Source organism: Ailuropoda melanoleuca, chromosome 14 (assembly GCF_002007445.2).
Source record: "Ailuropoda melanoleuca isolate Jingjing chromosome 14, ASM200744v2, whole genome shotgun sequence".
NCBI classification, from domain to species: Eukaryota; Metazoa; Chordata; class Mammalia; order Carnivora; family Ursidae; genus Ailuropoda; species Ailuropoda melanoleuca.
In genome coordinates this window covers 93863166-93884890 of record NC_048231.1, presented here as the reverse complement: position 1 = coordinate 93884890, position 21725 = coordinate 93863166, and the positions used below count along the sequence as shown (strand labels likewise).

Sequence of the window (21725 nt, the reverse complement as noted above, 5' to 3'; positions counted from 1 at the left end):
TAATCTCAGGGTCTTGTGATGGAGCCCAGTGTCCATAGTCTTGGAGCTCCCTGCTTGGCGGGGAGTCTGCTCCTCTCTCTCCCTTTGTCCCTCCCCCACTCACATGCGCTCTCTCTCAAGTAAACAAATAAAATCTTTTTTAAAAAAGAAATGTTTTCTTCTACTCCATAATATTTTTTAAAGCAGGGATGTTAGTATGACTATGCTATTACACAATAATTATTTTTAATAAAATGTTTATTTTTGAATAGTCTTAGATTCACAGAAAAGTTGCAAAGATAATCCAGGGAATTCTGTATACTTCTAACAGCTTTTCTGCAGTGCTAACATCTAACATTATCTTTATACATTTGTTCAAACTAAGAATCTATATATCACCTTTGTAAAGATTTTTCTTTGCTCAATGAGGCATGTGAAATATAAGTGACAATGATAATACAGTGACCAAGTAGTTCAAAAATTGTAAGGCATTCAATTGAATAACATAGTACTTCTGAAATGTAAATAAAAGACATTAAGACAAAACGTTAAGTGGTAAAAATAAAATTTGCCAATCTCTCTAACTACATAGGTGTGATAAAATCACTAGAATGCATTATTTCAAGGTTTATTTGCTAACATTCAAATGTGGAAAAGATACAAGCTGCAAACTGGTTTTTATTATAATTGTGTTTTTCCATCTTTTGATGCACTTTTCACACCAGAGATGGTCTTGTTTGTTGACAGACATACATGGTTTAGGGGGAGCAGAATCTCCCGTAAAAGAGAATGTTGTCGGTTTTGTTGTGCCTGATGAAGAAGAGAAACGGGTGGTCTGCATTAAATTCAAGGGAGGGGAGTCTAGTTCGAAGGCTCACCTCACTCCCAGCACCAGCTGCAGCCTCTGTACCTTGTTCATTTATTTCTACAAAAGACTTGTGGAAAACATTGGACAGAAATAAGTTTCTCTCCATGGACATTCCTGAGAAATCAGCTCTGCTCTGGTTAAAGGCATCGCTCATCCCCATACTGCTTAGGGTTGACTTGAGATCGTAAGTCTCTTCCAGCCTGAACTTGGGGAGCTGCAGCTGTACCTCATACAATTCCATCATGTCTGCGCTGGTCCATTCACTCAGCTTCTCATAGGTGACGGCCTTTTCCAGCTGCAGGTGCAGAACGAGGAGGAGAGAGTCAGCAATTCCAAAGTGGAGTGAGAATTAGTGGTTGAGTGAGACCTCAAAATATTACATAGTTGAATTATCATCCCTCCTGTTACCCAAGGTAACAAAGCACACACATTTGGAAATTCTTTGGGTAATGAGATCCCTCACACTGTTGACCTACAGAATCTTTGTTTTGCCACTGAGTAGTTGCCGGGATACAGGAGAATTAGACCTTGATTCAAAATGGTGTACGTCTATGCCAGCTTGCAAGACATCAACTACACAGGGAAATGAGTCAACATAAATATGCATTCGGGTGCTGTCTACACAAAAGCATAAACTTGAGAGTAAATTATGTGCCAGGGCACCAAAAAGTATCTGTTATATTAACATGGGAGACAGCTCTTCAAAAACAAAATCTGAAATAAAATAAAATGTCCGTATAATCACAGCAATATAAAATTAGTAACTATAAGCTATGCCAAAAAAGAAGTGAAGGAAAAGTAAAGAAAGGAAAATCTCCAAATCTTAAGAGTAATGCCTGTTTTTTTTTAGTATAGTTTTTGAGAGTGTTTTTCTCCTCTTTATATTTTAAATTTTTAAAATAATAAATATGTATAGATATATACACCCATATGCATAAGTATATTTGTGAAAAACTGTGCTTGATTTTTAAAAAATGTTTGTTTCAGGTTCCATGCTTTTGCTACTTTGAGAGTTTTCTAGACCCAAGTATTGCTGTCAGTTACCTACTTGTAAATGATGTACATTAGCAATCTGACAACATATTCAGCTCAGTAGCCTGCACTCTCAGGAAGAAAAGCTTATCTTATAAGGGTGTGGCTCTAATGATTTAGTGTCCACCCTTGGTCTTACTTTCACCATTCTTTCCAGTTTCACAAATTTTATGATACCGTTTGGAAATCTCTTCTACATTCTAGCAGGGCTGTAGAAACTTAGAAGTATAGAGAATCTGGAACACATGAAAAGTTATGCACGGTGCAAAGAAAGCCAGGCCACCCACTGCATGAGAAACTAACGTTCAATTTAAATATACAAATTGCTCAGAAACATGGTCTGCCCAAAGTCATGACAGGCTTCATAGAAATCTGGCTGATAAACCACAGGAGTACTGACACAGACTATTTCCCCCAAAAACTGTTCATTTGCCCAGGGCGAGAGCCTCAAGATTACTTAAACTTTCTGAGGAATAGTGATACCCAACTTAACAGAGTTTTAATAAACTTAAATGACACTGTGAAGGAAAAGTCCTGGGGGCTCAAGGTATGTTGGTTGTCTCCCTCTACAGGCATCAAAGAACAAACAGGAAGACCACGTCTTATGTTTCTCCCCAGAGGCGTGAACATCAGAACCACCTTCGCAGCAGACAGACGGTACCTGATCCAGCCCTTCAATATCTTCTGGCAGCAGTATGAGCAGGCTGAGGGCACGGCTCTCATAGTAGAGTTGAAGGCCCATGGCTTGTGGCTTTTCGATGTGAAAAACTTGGAGTTTTTCTTTCATGGACATCATTAGCACTGGTTTGCTTGTACTCTATGGAAAGGAAGTAGCAAAGTCACTGAGGAAGAGTTTTACCAAATCCTTAATTTTGTTTTATCATCATTGGTTTGCAGTAGTCTGGGAAACTGGCAAAATTGGTGATTCTCTGCAAAAAGCTGAATAAAGTTATTCAGACCTTGCTTTCTGAAATAGGGGTTCTACTGGATAACATTATCAATAAGTGATGTGGAAGTTTCTTTTTATAACGCTATTGTGGCAGCCTCTATAAATCATAGCAAGCTGGATCCTACTGAAGACTTTAAAAAGTACCTAATCTTATGCAAGCTATGCCAATGTCAATGATTCAGAAACTAAATAAGGTGTATTTCACATGCAAACATTTGAGAAAATATTTTAGTATCATAAACACTGAAATTTACTAAGAGAATAAAAAGACAATAGGCCAGGAGGAAATACTCACAAAACACATATTTGATAAAGGACTGGTATCAAAATATATAAAGAACTTTAAAAAACTCAACGATAACAAAAGAACCCAATTTTAAAAATAGGGAAAGATATGAACAGATACCTCACCGAAGGAAGACATACAGCATATGAAAAGATGCTCAAACATACATCATTTGGGAATTGCAAATTAGAACAATGAGATAGTACTACAGACCTTTTAGCATGGCTGACAATATCAACTGCTGGCAAGGATGTGGAGCAACAGAAACTGTCATTCCTTGCCAATGGGAATGCAAAGCAGAAGCCACTTCGGGAGACAGTTGGCAAGTTCTTACAAAGCTAAACATTGTATTACCGTATGATCCAGCAAGTGTGCTCCTGAGTATTTACTAGAAGGAGTTAAAAACTTATGTCCACACAAAATCTTGCACACAGATTATTTATAGCAGCTTTGTTCATAATTGCCAAAAAGTGGAAGCAACCAAGATGCCCTTCAATAGGTGAATGGCTAAACAAACTGCAGTATGTCCAGATAATGGAATATTATTCAACAGTAAAGTGAAATGATCTATCAAGCCAGGGAAAGACAGGGAGAATGTTTAAATTTATATTGTGTAGTGGAAAAAGCCAGTCTGAAAAGGCTACATACTATACAATTCCAACTACATGACACTCCAGAGAAAGCAAAACAATAGAGACAGTAAAAAGATCAGAGGTTGCCAGGTATTTAGGAGGAAGGATGAATGGGTGGAGTACAGGACATTTTTAGGGCAATTAAACTATTCCAAATGATACCGTAATGGCAGATACATGACATTATGCATTAGTCAAAAGCCATAGAACTATTCAAGACCAAAAGTGAACCCTAATGTGAACTATAGACTTCAATTAATAAAAATGTACCAATATTGGCTCATTAACTGTAACAAATGCACCATACTAACACAAACTGTTAATAATAAGGGAAATTATGTGTGTGGGGGTATATGGGAACTCTACTTTCCTCTCAATTTTTCTGCAAATCTAAAAATGCTCTTTAAAAAAGTCTATTTATAGTAAATCCAATGGTAATAAAAAACAAAACCCTGCAATTCAGATGTTGTAGACATTTGTTATTTATCCAATCTACAGGGAACTGTTAATCACAAAGTCCCACCCGTCTGCTAATGTAGTGGTCATATGACTAGGGCTGTTCATTCAGGACACTTCATGATACAGTGATTTTTCAGGGATGAACACACGAATGGCACAAAACAGAGTCCTCCTTTGAGAACATTCTGTCAGAGCTGGCAGCAAAGACTCTTTATCTACTAGGATTATGAAGCTCTAAGGCTGACAATGGGGCAACTGTATACCCTGGTCATATAGAGAAACCGTATCTTCAGTATCAGAGAATGAAGGCAACAACCAGGGGGAGTGGGAAATGGGGGAGAGAGAGAGAACTGAGATTATGTCTTGAGATTCCCTGGACACCTCAGTTCCTCTTAGTTACATAACTAATGCTAATACAATCCTCATTTTACTGGAGCTATTTTGGAATGCTTTTTATCACTTGCAACTGAAAATTCCTTGTGGATATACTAAGCCAGGTAGCTTTCCGGCTCATTTCTGATTAGCCTATTTGATTATATGTTCGGTCCCCTCCCCATCTTTATCCCACCGATTGTTTGAGACCCGCCTATTGCACACCCCCACGTGATTACTCTAGTAAGTCCTTGGCAGCACTGTTTGTGTGAGAAGACCCACCCCAGGGCTAAACAGCTTTAACAAATGTTGGCTAATCAATTCCTTTCCTAGGAATTAAAAATGAAATCTATTAGACTGGTCTCTAAAACAGAGGCAGTGTTGTGAGTAGCCATGTTCTGCCACTGTGGACTGGGAAGAAGAGAAAATTAGACTTTAGACTGAGGGAAGAATGCTGGGAGAAACAGAGTTGAAAAGATAGAGACTGAATCTTGACCACATTTGAATCCTTGTTTCCACTCAAGTTCCAAGGTCCAGCCACATTCCAGCCCTTGGATTCTAGGGGATCTGTCACCTTATTTAGCCTCCTTTCTTGCTGCAGTGGGTTCCTATCACAAAAATTAGTGTGTTGTGTCCTAACACAAAGAGAAAACAATGAAAAAGGTGAGATTTTAAATGTGTATTTCTTTTACTTATGGAAGGGTGAGAGTTTGGTAGAAGAGAGCTGGTCTAGGAGAATAAGAACAGAACTAATAGTGAAGAGTTGGGGGTTACAGTTCTGTAGATTTCTAACTTAGGCATGGCTCCTGTCACTTTGCCATCTGGGAAATAAATATAATAACTAGCTTATCTACTCTACCACAGTCGTAGCAAGGACTAAGTGATAAAAATATGTGAGTAGTCTATTTTCAGGGAAGAAACAATGAAAGAGGGATTCCCAGGTGGGATGGGCTTGGCTTTTAACTCAGCCATGCCTGGCCTGGTTATAGCCAGACTTTCCAGGAACATATATTCAGAAAGAAGAGTGAATTTCAAATAGACTCTCCTTTACAATGCCATGTAAAAAACCATGCTGATTATTAAAAGCTTTCTACCTTGTTTATTCTGAAAGGCTTTTCTGTGGTGTTTTGGACGAAGAACTGATGTTCCCAGATTCCTTTAAAGTAAAGGGCATTCACCAGAACCATTCTGGTTGCAGAATCCACAGCATCATCAGGTAGGAGATTCTGGATTTTTCCTATGAGAACAAAAGGACAGATTACAAATGGTATAGGTACATCCTGGAAATATGCCACACCTATAAAAATGATAATTATGAAATAGTGTTAAGTGATAATACCTTATTTCCATCAATGATCCAAACCAGGAACTTAGCATTAATAGAATATTACTAACAGGTCCTATTTAAATTTCACCTACTGTTCCAGTAAAGTCCTTCTTCTGGACCAGAATTCAATCCAAGATCTCAAGTTGTATTTAGGTGTCATTTCATCTTAGTGCCTTTGAATCTGAGGTAGTTCCTCATTCCTTCTTTGTCTTCCATGACTTTGACACTTTTGAAGAAGTTTGGTAGCGTGTCCCTCAATTCGCAGTTCAGATTTGTCTGATGTTTCCTCAATTGTGTCCCCCGGAAAGATATGTTAGGTCCTAACTACCAGTCCCTGTGAACGTGCTCTTATTTGGAAATAAGGTCTCTGCAGATCTAATTAAGTTAAGATGAAGTCATCCTGGATTAGGGTAGCGCTAATCTAATAACTGATGTCCTCACAAGAGGAGGAACATTTGGACATAGACACGCAGAGAGGACAAGACTATGTGAAAACACAGACATAGGACAGACCTAAAGAAGAAGATCAGGTGCTAACAGAGGCAGAGACTGAAGCATCCGTAAGTCAAGAAATGTCAAGGATTGCCGGCAGCCACCAGAAACTAGGACAGAGGCATGGAAAATGGCTTTCCTGGAGCATTTAGAGGAAGCATGGCCCTGCTCGCACCCTGATTTCAGACTTGAAGTCTCTGGAACTATGGGAGAATACATTTCTATTGTTTGACACCATCCAGCTTGTGGTAATCTGTCATGGCAGCCCTAGGCCACCAATGCAACCACAGAAGCAATGTTCTGTGCCTCCCAATGAATCATACCAGGAAATAAATTATGTTCCTCTTTCCCATTATGGGTGATGTTAACTTTGATGGTTTGATTTCCACAGGTTTCTCACTATAAAACTAGGAGTTTTTCCCTTTGTAATTCATAAGTATCATGTGAGAAGCTACTTTGTGACCACATAAAGTTCGTGTTTCTCACCAAAATTTGCCCACCAATTTTAGCATTCATTGGTGGTCTTGTCTAAAACAATGATGACTGTGGTGTTTGCCAAATGGTTATTTTCAATTTCCACCATTCCTTCTACATTTGTCAACTAGAATTCTACTATGAAGAAGGAATTTCCCATCTCCTTCTTTTATTTAGGTATTTGATAATTTATATCAGTATAGACTACCCTATGGATTATAATTTATTACTATCATTATTTTTTTTGTTGCTCAAATTGTCCCAGATTTGGTTATTGGAAACCTCGTGTTGGCTCCTATGTCCTTTTGACATGTTGTCAAATATTTTGAGCATTCCCTTACATTCTGGTACCACAATATGTCCTAGGTTTATCTGGTGCTTTCCATGTCCCAGCCCTAGAATTAACATTTCTTCCAGGAGCCCTGATTACATTTTTTGGGGTTTTGTTGTCGTTGTTGTTGTTGTTTGAAGGATGGTTTTAGATATCAAGATGTGGATATAGCTATGCTCATGAGCTATGCTCATTATTACTGGGGTGTCATTGCTCAGCAGAGAAAGCTAGAAAATACATATATTATACACACATTTGTCAATATTTCCATATCTATCTAATTCTCTTTCTGCTTATATATTAATTATATATATATATATATATATATATATATAATTCCCCCTCTCCCACTCCCTCTGCTGGTGTTCCCTCTCTCGTTGTGTCTCTCTGTATCCAATAAATAAATAAAATCTTGAAGAAAAAAAAAAAAGCAACACACAGAACCAAATTTGGCCTTGATTTTGCCCTACTCTTTAGAGCTGAAGTGCCATCTACTGGCTGGTTCATTGCACACACCCTCTGTAGTTTGAGGTCATGGGAACGATACTCTTTGAAGATGTTCCAGGTAAAGTCCTGCAGAGCACAGAGTTATTAATGTGACATTAGGGTGCCCAGTGTGCCAAGCACATGAGAGATTTTGAGATTACAAACATGTAGACAATAACCTTCGCCAACACCCATTTTTAAGTGGCTTATAGGCTATAAAGAAGGCAAACCAGAAAAAAATTTGCAACATATAACTGACACTATCACTGAGCCCTTGACTCTGAATGCTGTGTATGTGCCAGTAGTCCATATGACTACTTGAAAGAAGGTCTACTTGAAAGCTTAAGGAAAGAAGCTTCTTTCAGGTGATTCAGATGGAACGTAATCATGCCGAAGAGTTTCTGGTAACTTTTTCTTGAGGAGGTGCAGAACTCTGCCTTGACAAAGTTTCTGAATATCTGGTTAATTCCTGACCTTATTTGCTGTTGAATAGCCTTCAAATAGCCAATATTTGTGTTCAATATGTAAAGAGAAAATACAGAAAGATGACGGCTTTCTTCCTCTTTGGAAGATTCCACTTCTAAGAAATAGAGCCAGCCTTACCAGCTGGAGCAATGAGGTCATGGGATGCGGGGAATAGAGGCATAATAAAAGATTCTGACCATGCCCTGGGTTAGCTTATTTTGGAGGAACTCTCATTTTACGAGTAGTGTGACAACAGAGGATTTTTCAAAGCATGTCTATCCTATATCTTGACCCTATAGCAACTGTAATCTGAAGTCTACTCTTTCCTCCATAATTTAAGATGATTAATTCAGTTCTTCCTCAAAAGCAAAACTTCTGTGCTGTCAAATATGGTAGCCACTAGACACACATGGCTCCTTAAATTTAAATTACTTCAAATGAAGTAAAGTTAAAAATTCAGTTCCTCAGTCACATTCGCCACATTTCAACTCATCTATAGTCACATGTGGATGGAGCAGGTGACCCTAGCACGCTGGGCAGGGCAGACTTATGGCACATTTCAGTCAACACAGGAAGATCTCCCTGGCAGCTGTGTGACCTAGACCTAGTCGGGTCTGGTCATGTTCTTTGAGGGTGGCGGTCTGTGCTGGAGAGACAGGGCAAGGACCCGAAGAAGCGAGCTTCCGCAGCACCAGACCATGGCTCTCCTCTGGGCTCTGAAAAGCTTTGCTTCACGTGTAAAGATGGCAGATTAACTGCTCTTAGCCTTCTTATCTGTAGGGCTCCCCCTTCTCTCTTCCAGACAACATAACGGGCACTGGGCTAGGAATTTGAGACCTTAGATTTAGTTCAGCCCCAGACTATTCTTACAGCCACGTCTGCCATGTTGAATTTGTGTTGTGTATTACAACACGCTTTTGCCTGTGCAATCCCATTTTGTCCTCCTGCCAACTGAAACAGTATGAGTGCTCAGTAAATGCTAGCTGATCTGTAATTCTAAAAACAGGCTTGCTTTTGAATGAATCCAAATCAGGCATAAGTTAAGTAAAATGATCAGTCTTGCTTCACCATGGCTTTTGAGTCATTAGTTAATGAAAAAGGAACTGAGAATTCAGGGCTGCCAACTTCCTCGGGGCGTTTCAATAAGCATTAACGTTCTGAACAAGGACAATTAGCAGGCCTGCTGTGTGCTAGTGATTCAGAGCTGAAACTCGCATCAGGCAGCGCCATTGCACTTGGACCCTTGAGTCTGGTCAGGGAGGCTTCAGCAGTTAACTTCAATAACAGTGCAGTGCGTGTCAAAGTAAACTTTCACACCAAGTGCTGTGTGAGCAAAGAGGGAGGCAGAAACAAACTATTGGGACTTCATCAAAATAAAAAGCTTCTGCACAGCAAAGGAAACGATCCCAGAACTAAAAGGCAGCCTATGGATGGGAGAAGATATTTGCAAATGACCTATCTGATAAAGGGTTAGTATCCAAAAGAAATTTAAAAACCTACAAAACTCAACATCCCCAAAATGAATAATCCAGGTAAGAAATGGGCAGAAGGCATGAATTGACATTTTTCTAAAGAACATCCAGATGGTTAACAGACGCATGAAAAGAAGCTCAATATCACTGATCATCGGGGAAATGCAAATCAAAACTACGATGAGATCTGACCTCACAGCTGTCAGAATGGCTAAAATCAACACACAAGAAGCAACAGGTGTGGTCCAGGATGTGGAGAAAGGGGAGCCCTCTTGCACTGCCGGGAATGCAAACTGGAGCAGCCACTCTGGAGAACAGTATGGAGGTTCCTCAGAAAGTTAAAAATAGAACTACTGTATCACTCAGCAATTGTACTACTTGGTATTTACCCAAGGGTACAAAAATACTAATTCAAAGCAACACATGCACCCTGATGTTTACAGTGGCACCATCAACAATAGCCAAGTTATGGCAACAGCCCGAGCGTCCATTGACTGGTAAAGGGATAAAGAAGATGTGGTCTATATACATAATGAAATATTATTCAGTCATAAAAAAAGAATGAAACCTTGCCATTTACAGTGATGGGGGTGGAACTAGAGAGTATAATGCTAAGTGCAATAAGTCAGTCAGAGAACGACAAATAGCATATGATTTCACTCATGTGGAATTTAAGAACAAAACAAATGATCATAGGGGAAAAAAAGAGAAAGACAAACCAAGAAACAGACTCTTAACTAGAGAGCAAACTGTGGATCACCAGAGGAGAGGTGGGTTAAACCCGTGATTCAGATTAAGGAGGGCACTTGTGATGAGCACTGGGTGTCCTATGGAACTGTCGAATCACTGAATTTTAACCCGAAACTAATATTACACTGTATGTTAATTGGAATTTAAATAAAAAATTGAAATGAAAAAAGAAATAGAACGTTCAACTTTTAGGTGTGTGACTAAAAACTACATCTTATCGATCTTTATTACAGCAAGTCTCGGTGACCAACTATCCTGGTTTGCCTGGGACTGAGAGGTCTTCAGGGGCTAAATCCAGGAAAGTCCCAAGCATATCAGGACAGGTGGGTCCCCGGAGCCTGAAGCGCGCCAAGTAGCTGAGTTTGGGATATGGGTGCAACTGATGTGTGAAACTTTCAGGTCATCTCCTTAAACGCAAAGAGGCTTTCTTTTCCCCATTTCCTGGTGACTTTCAAATGACAAATGCAAGAATCATCTAGACTTAAACACGAAAGCCATGTTTTGAGGGTGGCAGAGCTGACCCACCAGTCTGGGTCTCTGGATCGCCTCAGCAACGGAATGCTTATCTGCCTTTTGACTATTATGTGAAAGAAAAATAAACTTCTACCTTATCATTAAGCCACTGTATTCCAGGTCTCTCTCTGCACAGCAGCTTAGCGCCCTGTATACTACGTGACCTCATTTTGAAAATTACTGGAGATTATATAACACATTTAATGTCACAATTTCGTTATTAATTACTGGCTATTTTTCTTTAGAAATCACAAATGGAGTAGTGTTTCGACTTTCCCCTTTGCATTTTCCTGCTTTTTGCCCTCAGGCTCCTCTTTGGAATTATTGGGATATAAGAATTTTCTTGTCCACTTAGTAAAGTGGGTATCTTACTTATACGTTTTAGATAAGACTTACTGGAAAAGCTATGGATCTGGAAATCATGGGCATGAATAGAAAGAAATGTTCCGCATATTTAGAATGTGTCTATAATTCTCGTTAAGAAAATGTTCAAAATCATTAGCCATCAGGGAAATTCAAATCAAAACCACACTAAGATACCACCTTACGCCAGTTAGTGGCAAAGATAGACAAGGCAAGAAACAACAATTGTTGGAGAGGATGTGGAGAAAGGGGATCCCTCCTACATTGTTGGTGGGAATGCAAGTTGGTACAGCCACTCTGGAAAACAGTGTGGAGGTCCCTTAAAAAGTTAAAAATTGAACTACCCTATGACCCAGCCATTGCACTACTGGGTGTTTACCCCAAAGATACAGACGTAGTAAAGAGAAGGGCCATATGCACCCCAATGTTCATAGCTGCATTGTCCACAATAGCCAAATCATGGAAGGAGCCGAGATGCCCTTCAACAGATGACTGGATTAAGAAGCTGTGGTCCATATATACAATGGAATATTACTCAGCTATCAGAAAGAACGAATTCTCAACATTTGCTGCAACATGGACGGCACTGGAGGAGATAATGCTAAGTGAAATAAGTCAAGCAGAGAAAGACAATTATCATATGATTTCTCTCATCTATGGAACATAAGAACTAGGATGATCGGTAGGGGAAGAAAGGGATAAAGAAAAGGGGGGTAATCAGAAGGGGGAATGAAACATGAGAGACTATGGACTATGAGAAACAAACTGAAGACTTCAGAGGGGAGGGGGTGGGGGAATGGGATAGACTGGTGATGGGTAGTAAGGAGGGCACGTATTGCATGGTGCACTGGGTGTTATACGCAACTAATGAAGCATCAAACTTTACATNTTTTTTTTTTTTTTTTTTTTTTTTTTTTTTTTAAAAAAAAAAAAAAAAAAAAGAAATACACGTACTTACACACAAAGCAAATTCAAAAATACAACAATGCTTGGAAAAGGTACTTTCCCAAGCAGCTTGGTGAAAGCTTACCTTCAGTCTGACTTTCAACCCAAGAGTTGATCTCCTTTCGGATTTGTCCAGAAGCTTCCACAAAGTTCACAGACTGTGGTTCTGCACCAAAGTATGTTTTCATGTCTTCTAAATATTTCTGGAAGATATAGGTAAAATCTCCTTTTGTAGAGTTTGTCCAAAACTGAGAAATCAAGTCTGTCAATGGACAGTTGCAAACCCCCACTCTGTTGTTCTCTTCTGTCTTTCCATACTCCCATGTTGGTCAAAGACAAAACACTCCCCTATTTAAAGTTAGCTGGGCACAGACTAGCCGTGCAGAGGTCCAGGTAGGGAGGAAGGCCTGACTCCCACAGTCCTGGGGCTCCCATACCCTCCCTATTTTTTTTAAGTAGTCTCTACACCCAGCATGGAGCCCAACGTGGGGCTTGAACTCACAACCCCAAGACCAAGACTCGGATGCTTAATGGACTGAGCCACCCAAACACTCCTACCTTTTCCTATGTTTATTCATGCCTGTGAAATGGGGCTGGAATGCAAACAGAGAGAAGTCTAGGAATCCTGGGACTGACTCCAGTGACTAAGATGTATTGGCAGTTGCGCTTGGCTTTCTGCCACAGAGCTGGAACCAAAGTGAAGCCTGTGGGTCTGGCAACCTCCTGCCGTGGACTCTAAGTGCCTGAGGACTGTGGAGGGCCCCTGAGGAAAGCTGTATGCTGCCGTGAAAATGGATTGCTAAGCAAAGGTTCAGCAGGCTGTCTGAGGGAAGAAAGCTGGCCTCGTCCTCTGGCCCTTCGACATCCCTTCTGGTGGCCGTCATCAGAAGTGGGCTTACGAGGGCACCTGCCATGGGAGCATCATTTGTTCTTCCGGACAGCTGTCGCTCTCCGTCAGTTTATTAGCTGGTGGAGGCATTGTGTGCAGTAAAAAGTGCTGAGTTAATTCAGCCTCATGCAGTGGTTCAAAGATTAGGAAGTCTAAATTCTATAGAAATTATAATCCGGTCAAAAAGGAAGGCTTCAAGATTCACAAGGCACCATTCCCTGTGTTGACTCCTAAGTTCTGATCAACCTCTCCAAGCACATCCAGGGCTTGTGGACATTTTAAAATGTCGTTTTCTTTTTTTTTTTTTTTAAGATTTTTTTAATTTATTTATTCGACAGAGATAGAGACAGCCAGCGAGAGAGGGAACACAAGCAGGGGGAGTGGAGAGGAAGGAGCAGGCTCATAGCAGAGGAGACTGATGTGGGGCTCGATCCCATAACGCCGGGATCACGCCCTGAGCCGAAGGCAGACGCTTAACTGCTGAGCCACCCAGGTGCCCCCAAAAATGTCTCGTTTTCTATCTCTGTGTCCTTCTCATCTCTAAGTGCCCGCCCCACTCAAATACCTCCTACTTCTGCACCAAACTGGAACTCACCAGACTACCAGCAATAGATATGTCTTTCAGGCCTCATTTGGATGCTTCTCTGCCTTTAGTCATTACACAACCCAAGTCCTGAGCTCCCCGAATTCACTTGCTAAGGGCAGGGACAGCATTGCTCAATATCACAAGACAGCTTTATCTTTTCTACTGCTGCCCCTCCACCCTATCCAGATTCCTTGCTCTTGGCCCTCAGGGCACCTGGGTCCTCCTGCTCTCTTACGAGATGAGATGTGATGGACGAATGGGAAAGTCAATGCTTGGCTTGGCTCAGGGTGGACTGCTCTGAGGAGCCCTTAAATCTGAATTGAGCACAAAAGCATGGTCTGCATTGTGGGGTCTCAACCATCCGAGAAGGGGAGAAGGTGATGGTATTCCATGTTAAGAGTCTTTCCTAAAGTCTCTAAAGTCATGCTGTCCATGACTGTGTACATTTGAGCCCACGGTCTCCAGCCACGCTCCTAGGACCAGCTCCGCCCTCCGCTCCTGCAGATCGAAGCTGCTGAGTTACTCTGTGTCTTCTGCTCCATTCCCCGTGAAACAAAGGCTAACCCAGAGACGACGCAAACCACACTTCTGTAGCTGTTCACCGGCTGAGGTGGACCCCTTTATTCTGAGCGTAAAGATCTGATCACTAGGTCTGGCTTGAGACCCATTATTGGTTTCCTTTACAACTAGACACTTATTGGTGACCTAAATGATTGTTTACCAGAAATGCTGACTTCAGACATGAACATTGTCCTTGGGGTCTCTAGAGAAACGTACAAAGAGTTTACTGATTGGTCTCATAGGGCTCTTTCTTTCCCATCAGCTTAAAACGACATGTTTGCACTTACAGCGTGAAATGGGTAGGTCTTCTCTCCATATATCCTGTTGGCAGTTTTAAGTATGTAAGCCTTGCTGGGATTGCTGATCTCTGAGATAAGCGTCTGGAAGTGAGACTGTATTTCTTCCACCTTGCCCAAACCTAATTCCTTTAAGAAAAGGTCAAATAATCAAATAAAACATTGAACGCGAACTAGCTATATGCAAACAAAAGCTGAAATCAATTGCATGGTGGAGAAAAAAAATATTTTCTTTAATGTTAGCAGTGCAAGAATTTTAAAAGTTGTTAAGGCATCGTTTTCTTCACATTTAGTTTGTCAAGGCAAGAAAGTTTGAAGGTGGGGCAGTTTTGAAGGGGAAGAAAAAGATGGAGAGAGATAAAGGGAAAGAATACGACCCTTCCAAAAAGCGTACACATTTTTGTATCTTGAAAATTTTTTTATAGTTGATGATATTTTTCTAAGAGAAGTTCCCTGTCAAGGGTTGCTTAAATCAGCCACTAAAATTCATGTGCTGCAAGTGTTGTCTACTTAATTATCAAATGCACGTTAAAAATAAGACATACCGTCTTTCTTTTCTTCTCACTTTCAGGACAAGATTTGATGTCCTGGTCTCTGCTAAACTGAAGCACCTGTCATTTCAATAAAAAGGCAATATGTGAACACACTAACCATCTGAAATTCTCATCAGCAAATACATGTCAGTCGTTCCCATCACTACAGAACATATAATTAACTACCGGGGGGCTCCGATTTCACTTAAATGATGTGTTAATTGGTTGGATGGAATAAGTCAACAGCAGCCTTTAAACAAATCTTTTAAACTCCTGTTTAAGTAGCTAGTCTCTTTATTCTTATACTCTTTATAGGACATTTAAGATGATGTTGGGAAGATCCTTAGAGGTATCCCATGTTTTATTTTTTTATCTACAGTTGTTTTGAAAACTAGGTGTTCGACTGAGAGCATTTAGACGATTTAAGCATAAGCCACTACTGCTCCCATTACCCAGAAAATTCAGGGATTTTAGTTGTTGATTCTAGTGAAGTGTTTCAGATCTCACTGTCTACCCCACTTGACAGTTATAGACGCATTCTTTGTGTCCACCCCAGCATTTCATTTAGAAGTTAACAAGAAAGATGTGGATATGCTTGCTTCCCCTGAATTGTACTGCAGTAGAAAACAAGGTGATAACTCCATCTCCCACAGCCTGGACCCAGCTCACAATGAGAAATAAAGTCTAGTTTACCAAGCTTGCGCTAACTGACACCCAGTGACGATAGGGGTACATGAGTGACTCAGTCTCAATTGCAAAGTGTTGCTATTAATATATAAATAGCATTTAAATAAAGCAAGGGCAAGAAACACACAGCAATATATTTATATGAAATGGACCCAAGTTGGAATCCATCTAAGATTGTCTATCGCATTAACAGTTAAACCTTATAATAATTAACCAATTATTAATTAGGGGTGAACCAGTATTTTGTTGTTGTTTTAAACTACACAATATCTTGTGAACTAAAAGAATAAGGGTGGCCCAAGCTGGCAGAAGATAAGTTCTGCCTATTTCATTCAGAATTGCTGGCTGCGCTGTTTTCTGTATTTGGCCCAGAGGGCACCACCTTGAGTGGAAATTCTATCACTTGGCCTTTTGACTATTGCATGATTTAGGGCTCTTTTCTATTTCTATTTTAAAACACACACACACACACATATAGTTATATGTTTGCACACATGCACACATATACACATGGCTTTTTAAATTATAATTTTGCTGTCTATGGCTACACGTGTGTGTGCACACACATGCACAGTGCTTTGAAAATGCTTACAGCAAATCCATCATTGCTTATACAATACTATTGTTTTGTTATTTTAATGCTCTCAATGGGTTCTTTACATTCATTCAGACAACCAGGGATTGAACACAGAAACAACAAAACAAATCACGAAGAACTGGATTCGCTTGATTTTTCTATTTGTGTCTTCAGGAAAATCCTTCTGAGGTTGGAAAGATGATGACTAATTCTATTATTTAAAGTATGAGCCATTCAAAAACGATATGCTATCACTCATGTGTGGAATTTAAGAAACAAAACAAATGAACGAAGAAAAAAGAGACAAAGAAAAACACCAGACTCTTGACCGCAGAGAACAAAGAGAGGGTTACCTGAGGGCAGGTAGGTGCAGGGATGGGGGCAATAGATGAAGGGGATTAAGAGCTCACTTGTCATGATGAGCACTGAGTAAAGTACAGAACTGTTCAATCACCATATTGTACACCTGAAACTAAGGTAGCGCCATATGTTAACTTCACTGGAATTAAAAATAAAAGTATGAGCCATTACTTCTTGAAATACATTAATAATCAATATAAAATTGTTTCTGGTGCTGAACCAAACCCAATAACCTTATTGTCTCTCCATTTGAACTTGCTAGGGAACATGGGCTCTTATGGGGTTATTTAAGCAGCAATTTTCCAGTTGATTCTCTTTCTCAGATGTCCTTTTACGGCCTAAAAAAAATGTTTAAGCGTATCTTCTGTTTTGAAGGATATGGCTGTAAAATGTAAGCTATATGAACTTCAGGAAGCAAATGACAGTAACAATTAAAGCAAGCACTCTATTTAAAGGCCACAGAGGGTGTTCGACCTCTCCCACTCACCTGGGCCATCTGGGCTGCCGTGGTACCTCCAGTGCCCAAATACACCATGGCCAACGAGGTCGAGATGCCCCAGGGAGAAAAGAAAATATTTTTGCCCTCAGCCAATTCAGCCAGCTTTTTGCTCAAGTCCACGGCGAATTGGTTGATTGATTTGACTAGAGAGTCCATTGGGAAAACCTAGGAAAAATAAAGAAGAGATGGAGAATTGTTAATAATCCTTTCCACTTATTTTACTTTTGTATTCTACTTTTGGCTGATGCAACTATCTTCTTTAATCACCCCTTCTTGAAATGACAAAAATATGTATTATCTAATTATATTTTATATCGTATATAGAACGTATACATGTCCATCGTTTTCTATGCACATATTTCCATTCATCTTTACACGTGTACCTACTCGTAAGTTGAATGGACTGTAGGCAAATCCCACACCAACATTCTTAGTTTATATATTAGAAAACCGAAGTCTGGAGAGTTTGAGGGAATTGCTCAAATTTTAGTGCTAAGGCGCGGCAGAGTAACAGTTGGGTGCTGGTCAGTCGGGAGCAACTTGTTGAGAAAACCACAATAAAAATGGCAGTAGAAACCAGGTCTCAGCACCCTGTGCTGCATCTCAAGGCACCACGTGACTGCTGACTTTACACAGTAGATGAGAAGTCTCTAGACATTTTTTCAAGAAACCTTGTTCTTTTTCTCACTTATCTATCACCCATATTTTTATACTTCTTAAACTTATTTATTTATTCATGCCTTTAGCTATGATATTCTTTGTTCCTGGAATGCTTTGATCCTCCTTTACTGTATTGAAATCCAATTCTGTTCCAGTTTCTCCTTTTCTTTAGAAGCTTTTCCCGATCTCTTGTGCACAGAGGAGTTGTGTCCCACAACATCATTTTTGCCCCTTATTGACATTTATCCCACTGCTAGTTCTGTCTTCACATCTCTTTATCTTTCCAACTCCCAGGTAAGTTCCTGGAGAGTAAAATTTTCTGTACCTCCAACAACACCTCGCTCAGGACTTTACACAAAATGGATCTTATAAATACTTGTCTATTATTTCTTTACAGTGTTCATTGTTTAGGCTCCAGCCGCCATTTTTTATCCACCTAAACTTGAAACCATACATAGTTTGGTGGGAAATGCTCATAGAGAAGTAGAGAAGTCAAGGCTCTTTGCCCTTATTCTCACTCAACTTGGGACTCTCTGAAACTGGTCTTCTTGATCAAAAGAACTCAGCTTTTCTCATTTAAAAAAATTATATTCAACCTCTAAATTTCACCTCTAGTCACCAGACATTTTCAGTCCTTTAAGACTTGGGTTCTATCAAAGAAATAACTACTTCAATCTGATGTCGTTTTATAGCCAAAAAATCTCTCAAACTGGTTAAATGATTAAAAATAAATCAACTTCCTAGACCTAGAATTTCCCATTAGTGCCAATGTTGTATAGAACGTCATCTTATACTGACATCACCTGGCCCTTAGAACTTTAGAAAGGTCAGGAGTTCTCTCCAGTCAAATAGTTGAATCAAGGGAGAGGCCTGTGTAGGCCAAGTTTGGGTTTCAGCATGAATTGGATTAGCAGTGATCCTGTTGAAATCCCTCCTCACCATAGGCTTACACTTAGTCAAAGAATTTCCCCTCTAAGTCCTGCTTCAGTTGCAGCTTCTGCCTATTGCTGAGGGTGATGATAATCCTAGGCTGGTATTACTCGACTAAGGAAAAAAAAAACAACTCTAGCTTTGTAGTAAGTCTACACCCTCAACAAAATGTTCGAAACTTGCCAGGACGTACTTTTTCTTGATAGATTCAGTGCCAGCTTGGAAATAACCTCCTTAATCTCTTTACAGCTATATTCATTCAAATGATGCTTTGTTTACTGCCTACATGTTAAGTTTATCTCTTTAGAATTCATGAATTACATTCATATGGAAAATGCTTGGCTCCTCAAACCATACTTAGCATGAAGGGAGGAGAAAGTAATATCTTAGGGCCTGAGATTTTTTATCTTTCTACCTACGGTTTATGGTTATTCTAGAGTTTAATTACTTGTAACAAATTCCTGAAAACAATAATTTTATCTAATGAAAGAGCTAATTACTTGTGGAAAGTTAATATCCAGTTATCTTCAGCTTCATTAATTCTCTTGTTAATATCATCATTAATATATGAGGTATCGTCCAGAACACAGAAGAATAATTCCTGCCATTTTTTTAACAAAAAATTTATAGAAGTGCTAAGCCATTGGTAAAATCTAACCCGAGTGAAAAGTGCTTCCTGAAGGATGCAGAATTTTAGGATGATGTTTTATAGGAATAATTCATCCATACAAGGGTTAGACAATGATTTTTTCAAAGAAGATTATAAATGTCTAGATCAGAAACCTACTATGCCATTTTCAATATAAACTAATTGTTCTCTGCAGTTTTCAGATGTGTCAGTATACACACACACACACACACACACAATACATACAAATATATATGCAAAATATGTAAAATTTCAACCTCTCAAGGGTTTAGGGGAAAAGCTGGAGAACTATGAAAATAATGAAAGGATAGTGCCATTCATCAAAATGTTGCATAATAGATACACATAGCCCCGAAGAACTTTGGAGTCCCCTCTAGTCCAATTGCCTTGTTTTATCTACTAAAAAACTAAGGCCCAGAGAGTTTAAATGTTCTGCCCAATGTGCACAGCAATCTAAGAGCAAAGTTATCACTGCAATCCCATTCTCTGGACTCTGAATACAATCACCTTTGTCATTGCATCTCATTGTCTTCAAGATTTTAATGGTAAAAGGGAGGGACTGGGTGAGGAAAGAAGGTGAACAGGAGGACGAAGAAAGGAGGGAAGACGGTATGGAGGAGGAGGAAGTGGGAAGGATCTTCACCCCGTTTTCCATAAAAGGATACGCAAGACTCCATGACTTCCCGGTGATACTAATGATAGTGCCTACTTCTCAGAGCTGTGCCAACCAGAGGATGACATCTCCCCTCAGAAATTCTATACTTACCCAAAGCCATTTTCTGAGGGAAGCAATAGTTGGGGATGTTTTACAATAAGCACACAGTGGAAAGTTGGGGCTTAGGCTACTCAATGGAAGAGACGAAAGCTAACAGCCTATGGAGTGGTGCCCAGGAAGGGATGTTGGCTGAGGACAGGGAAAGAGAGCCAAACCATTAATTTCACACATTGATAATGGGGATCAAATTCATATTGCCAAGCCCGCTCTTCTGAAGGGTTAGAAGGGGTTGGACTCAGTTATTCTGAGAATACTCTATTTCTCTTTGCCTTTGTTGACAGATACAGAGGAGGCCAATCTAGAAATGTGACTGGAGGAGATTCCATTCACAGCTTCCCAATTCCTGGTAAAACCATTTTCTAGCTCCTTTTAAATAAATGTTCTCTCTCCCCCTTTGCCCTCTTTCCCATACAAACTTTGAACCAGCGAGGGGTTAAGTCTGTCTGACTTGCACAGCTCTTGAGGAGGTGGGGATGAAGCTTCACCTACTCTTTCTGTTTTCGGGTGCTCTTGATCTTTTGTTACTCAGCTAGACGCTTCAATAAAGAAGGAAAACATAAATAAACATTTTTAGACAAAGAAACATTTACAATACCTTGTTTTCTTCTGTTGGAGCAGAATTGGCAACTGGTTCCTTTAATAAGAGATCGTGACTGAGTTAAGTAACTTTTAACTGTAGAAATCATCTTTAAAAATTCTAGCACCTCCCTTTTCTTAGCCCCACCCTCTGATTCACTTTTACAAGCCCATACACTCTTCCTTTCAGGTTTATCTTGGCCAGGAGCTCAAATAAAAAGACAAAGATCAACAATGAAGGTTTTGCTTAAATGACTTAATTACCCACACTTTCCATGTCTGTCTGCATGCAGAAACCTGAGCTCTGACAAATTGTAACTCACACTTTCCTTCCTTACTCTCTTCTCTAGTCTGCCAATTGGCAGCAACTCTAGTAGTTTCCCCCAGTAGTGTTCCTTAAAAATAAATAGATAAATAAATAAAAAGCTCTAAATTAGTGGAATAATAATGGGCAGTAAAATGGAAAATATTATGGGTGAAATATTTGCTGTTAAATTGTTAAAGCCATTCTTAAGGTGCTGTGGGCTAGAGGCATCCAACAAGTGTTGGTGCTCTTCTCCTTGCTGGGTAGGCGTGGAACCTGGGGAGCAACTCCAACCAGTCCCGTGTCCATTCTCCCACCCTAAGACAAGGGGTCTGGACCAAAGTTTTAGACACAGTTGCTGAGTCAGATGCTGGTTCATCATTTTTTAATTTTCTTTTATTTCTTTCTATGAATGTTCCCTCACTCCTCCATATTTCTTCGATGGGAAAAACCATAGTTGTTGTTTTATTTTCTACCACTGAATGCTTGTGCATGGAGGGGTGGTGAGGGGAGTACAGAGGGGGATGGAATCGAGAACATTCCAGAGGGATTGAAGGAGAGAAGGAGCCTCTCTATTATAACATATCTGGAATGTTCTTCACGCACTTTGCATTTTTCTCTTCATGGGGCACATGTGTCTCCTGGTAA

At 39.9% G+C, this 21725-nt stretch overlaps 1 protein-coding gene across 1 annotated transcript; it reads right to left on the bottom strand.

Annotated features, from left to right (window-relative positions):
• Window positions 1–219: 219 nt before the first annotated feature.
• Window positions 220–20917, bottom strand: SERPINB10 (serpin family B member 10). Its single transcript, XM_002926359.4, has 8 exons — window positions 20793–20917; window positions 17172–17348; window positions 15073–15138; window positions 14519–14656; window positions 12281–12398; window positions 5672–5814; window positions 2541–2696; window positions 220–1142 (listed from the first exon to the last, which is right to left on the bottom strand). Exons 2-8 carry the CDS (start codon window positions 17337–17339, stop codon window positions 738–740), a joined length of 1194 nt encoding a protein of 397 aa, XP_002926405.1. The 5' UTR covers window positions 17340–17348; window positions 20793–20917; the 3' UTR covers window positions 220–737.
• Between the last annotated feature and the right edge of the window lie 808 nt (window positions 20918–21725).